General features: G+C 56.3%; 1 protein-coding gene across 1 annotated transcript in view; it reads right to left on the reverse strand.

Moving 5' to 3' along the window:
• The window catches only part of CFAP46 (cilia and flagella associated protein 46), a 111,596-nt gene that overhangs the window by 93,481 nt on the left and 14,217 nt on the right, over nt 1-3,898 (reverse strand). The window contains exons 11-12 of the mRNA XM_077762922.1: nt 3,765-3,831; nt 1,838-1,956 (exon numbers count right to left, since the gene is read on the reverse strand). Of these exons, the coding sequence (XP_077619048.1) occupies nt 1,838-1,956; nt 3,765-3,831 (186 nt within the window). The remainder of the gene's footprint in view (nt 1-1,837; nt 1,957-3,764; nt 3,832-3,898) is intronic.

The raw sequence follows: 3,898 nt of genomic DNA on the forward strand, positions 1-3,898 counted from the left end.
GGGGGCCCGGAGGGGCGGGGGCTGCCCCAGCACAGGGGCCTCCGGGAGAGGACGGGAGGGCGCGGGGCCTGGGCGTTCTGTCCGGCACGGAGACCCGGGGAACCCCGAGTTCACTTTCTCAGCTAGGCTCCAAGCTGGGCGGGGGCTCCGGGCACAGGCGTGTGGGTGAGTGTGTCCCTGGGCTGCAGGGGGCGCCGCAGGGGGACGCAGGCCGACCCGAGAGGTGGGAGGGAGGCGTGCGGTCTGGGTCCGGGAGCCAAGGGAGGGCGTCGGGGAAGGGCGTTGGCCCGGTCAGGGGTGGCCGCCCCGTGAGTAGGGGGAGCACGAGGAAGAGCGGTGGGATCCGGGAGGGGACGGCTGTGGGTGACCCGGAAGAGCCATTTCTCTGAAGGGGGGCTGCAGAGGGGCTGCAGAGGGAGTGCGGTCTGGGGCAGAGAGAAGGAGAGGTGCACAGCTTTTTCAAGAAGTTTGGTTCTAATGGAGCGGACAGAGGTGAGGCAGTGGCGACGCAGGACTTTGTCATCTGGGGAGGGGTCTTTTCAGAGGAATAAGACAATCCCTTTTAAAGCTGACGGGTTTGTGTTGGCCAATATGACTGTGGCATGTGCAAAGCATAAATCTAGTAATAAGTGAATTTAGCCAGAGGCAGGGCGCAGCATCAGATGCGAGCATCGATCACGTCGGTCATTCGAGCAGCAAACATAGGACAGAAACTTGTATCAAGAACAAGCTACACGGGGATACATTTAACAAAAGATGTGAAATCACTGCCCTGGTTGAGAGGCCCTGTCAGGGGGTCGGAAGACTTGGATTCTGAGATGTCCTTTCTGGGAATCGACAGCTGACTACGAAATGTGCCTGGGAACACAAGGGACCTGGTGTGGCCAGATGACCTTGAAGGAGAGCGGCGTCGGAGGACTCACGCTACTTCAAGACCTACTGTAAGGCTGCGGTATTTAAGACAGTGTGGACCAGTGGAGCAGAACAGGGTTCAGAACCACATCCCATGTCCGCAGTCCGCTGATTGGGCCAGATGTACTGATTCAGTGGGGAAAGGAGTCTCCTCCCCAATGATGCCAGACACCCTGGGGGTGGGCGTGGGGACACACAGCCCCTGCACCATGCCCGCCCGGCACTGTCATTTGAGCCAGGTCACAGGCTTAGAGGGAAATTTAAATGTTTGAAAGAGTGAAGCAAAATATCACAGCATCTTGGAGCAGGCAGAAGTCTCCTACTCGGGCAAAAAAGGGAAACCATAAAGGAAGAAAATAAAGCTGTCATCAAAAGTGAAACGTCTGCTCTTTGAAAGACTGTTAAGAAAACGAATAGGCAAACTAGAGGTCAGAAGAAAATATTCACAATAAGTACACTTGACACAGGAATTGTGCCAAGGTTATATTTTTAAAATCCAGTGAATCAATAATGAAAGACAACACACAAAATACTGGGCAGAAGATGTGAAGAGACACTGGACAGTAGAAGATCTATGATCACCTTGTGAGCATATGGAAAGGTGCTCGGCGCCCTGAGCAATTAGGGAACTACACGTTTAAATCAAAATGAGATACTGCTATAGACACCCGAGAATTGCTGAAATTAAATAGACTGATACGAATCGGTGAGATACGCCAACTGGGGTCCTAGCGCACTGCTGCTGGGAGTGTAAAATCGTACAAACAGAGAGACAAAGTTTTTGATAAAGTTAAACTTGACCCCACGATGCCACCTTCAGGGCTGTGCCCAAGAGAAGTGATGTGTCTTCCTTCATATGAGCCCCAAAGCGGAAACAACCCCAAAATCCAGCAGTAAGCCCACTGTGGTGTGCCAGCGCACTAACCTCTCAGCGACCGAAGGGACCGAGCCAGGGACGCTGGGCCCCGGGGGGATGTCTGGACGGCCGAGAGCGCCGGAACCAGGCGTGGAAGGGTCCTCCCTGCGAGTCCCTTTCCACCGGCTCTAGAACAGGCGAGAGGAACCCAAGACCATGGGAACCGGGTGGGGCTGAGGGCCCCGGGGTGGCAGGCAGGGTCCACATGTCTTGTGGGGTGACAGGCGCCCGGCTGGAGCGTCTGGGGGGCTCAGTCTGTTAAGCCTCTGACTCCTGATTTCGGCTCAGGTCGTGAGCTCACGGTTGGCGAGATCAAGCCCCGTGTCAGGCTCTGCGATGACGCTGTGGAGCCTGCTTGGGATTCTTTCTCTCCCTCTCCCGCCGCCCCTCCGCTGCTCATTTCCTCCCTCTGTCTGTCTGTCTGTCTCTCAAAGTTAACAAACGAAATGAAACACCACCAATCTCCCTGGTGTCGCCGTTTACCGCGAGGCATCTTTTTTGCTTCAGTTGTACGTAAGGACGAACCAAGCAGACGCGAGTGCCAGGAAGGGCGGCCTGAGAGGGGGCAGGGCGCCAGGCCGGGCAGGCAGGACGGNGGGCCAGCGGGTGGGGGGCGGAGCTTCCGTGCCGGCCTCGGGCTGTGAGCAGGACCAGGCTGTGACCCGGCCACGTCGGGGCGGGGGTGGGGCTGCCCACGGGTGAGCCCAGGGGGACAGACAGAAGAGGCAAGTGCCAACGGTGTGAAGCGTCCGCTGAGCAGCAGAAGCCGGCCTCCCAGACGGGGACCCCTTGCTGCTCCGAGTACCTTTGTCTGTACGCGCTCTCCTCTCGCTCTCTCAGCAACAGACTGATTTTGGCAGGCACAAGCCTACCTCACTTCCCACCTCGTTTGTAGCCGGTGTGACCAAGTGATCAAGTTCTGGTCATTTTAAAGCAGTTTTAGGGGGATATTCTCAAAGGGAGAGCAACCTTCATGGGTCCCTCCTTCTGCCTGCTGGTGGAAATGTGGCTGTGAAGACTGGAGCTTCAGCAGCCACTTTGTGCCATGTGGAGGTAAACTCCATGCCATGGATGAAGAAGCCTGGGTCTCCCGTCTGTGGGGTAGCTACTCAGTCCTACGTGGCCTTATGTGAAAAAGAAATAATATTTCTCTTGTTAAATCTGCTGCTGCTGCTTTTTCCCTGGGACACTCCCAACCTATGTCCTCACCAGGGCTTCAGCTTGGCCTTTAGAAGATTAGGATGCAGTGCAGACCACAGGGCAGACTTCTGACAAGTATTGTGTCTAAGTTTTCTTAGATAAAATATGAAATTCAAAGCATGATGGAATACAGGTCCTTGCACGTGCATGTACATACACGGGATAACGTGAGGTCCGTGTGGGGTGTGAATGTACGTATGTGTGATAAATCCTGCCTGGGTTTGATTGTGAAACCCCAGGGCCGACCATCACGCACTGTCTCAGAGGCAGAGGCTCAAGTCCCTACGTCAGCCGGCTGGTAGCTCCACAGAGACTCCTCAACATGTCTGTTTATTCAGAGACACCGGCACCATGTGCCCAGCGGTTATGAAATATTCATCCCCCAAGGAAGTATCTCCCAACATCACGTAGGAAGAGCTTTGCCAAAGCCTAGAGCATCAAATATTAAAACTCATTTTCCTAGTTATACAGGAGCCTTAAGTATGAGGAGGGGACACAGGTTCTTTTCCTGCTGGCTGGTACCCCATCCAGCAGAGACAACTTGGGTCAGGCCCCCACCTGCTCTTTCCCCTTTTGTGCCCGAGAACAAGTGTGTTTCCTTCTGAAAGTCTCCTGTGCGGCCAGTGCTGTCCCTGTCCCTGCTCTGACCCCAGGCGCCTGGAGGAAAGGCTGGGGCGGCCGCTTGGACACCACCGGGCGGTCCGGCGTCGCCCACGTGGGGACACACTGCACTCACGGGCAGCTCTTGCCCTCGCCGTTCCTCGCTCCTCCCCCGCTGGTGTCCGGACGGCGCCCGTGGCCGCCTGCGGCGGGAGGCCCCTAGCGTGCGCCTGTGTCCCTCAGCGCGTCGGGTAACGCTGGGACGGGCCC

Source organism: Crocuta crocuta, unplaced genomic scaffold (assembly GCF_008692635.1).
Source record: "Crocuta crocuta isolate KB4526 unplaced genomic scaffold, BGI_CrCroc_1.0 scaffold466, whole genome shotgun sequence".
Lineage (NCBI taxonomy): Eukaryota > Metazoa > Chordata > Mammalia > Carnivora > Hyaenidae > Crocuta > Crocuta crocuta.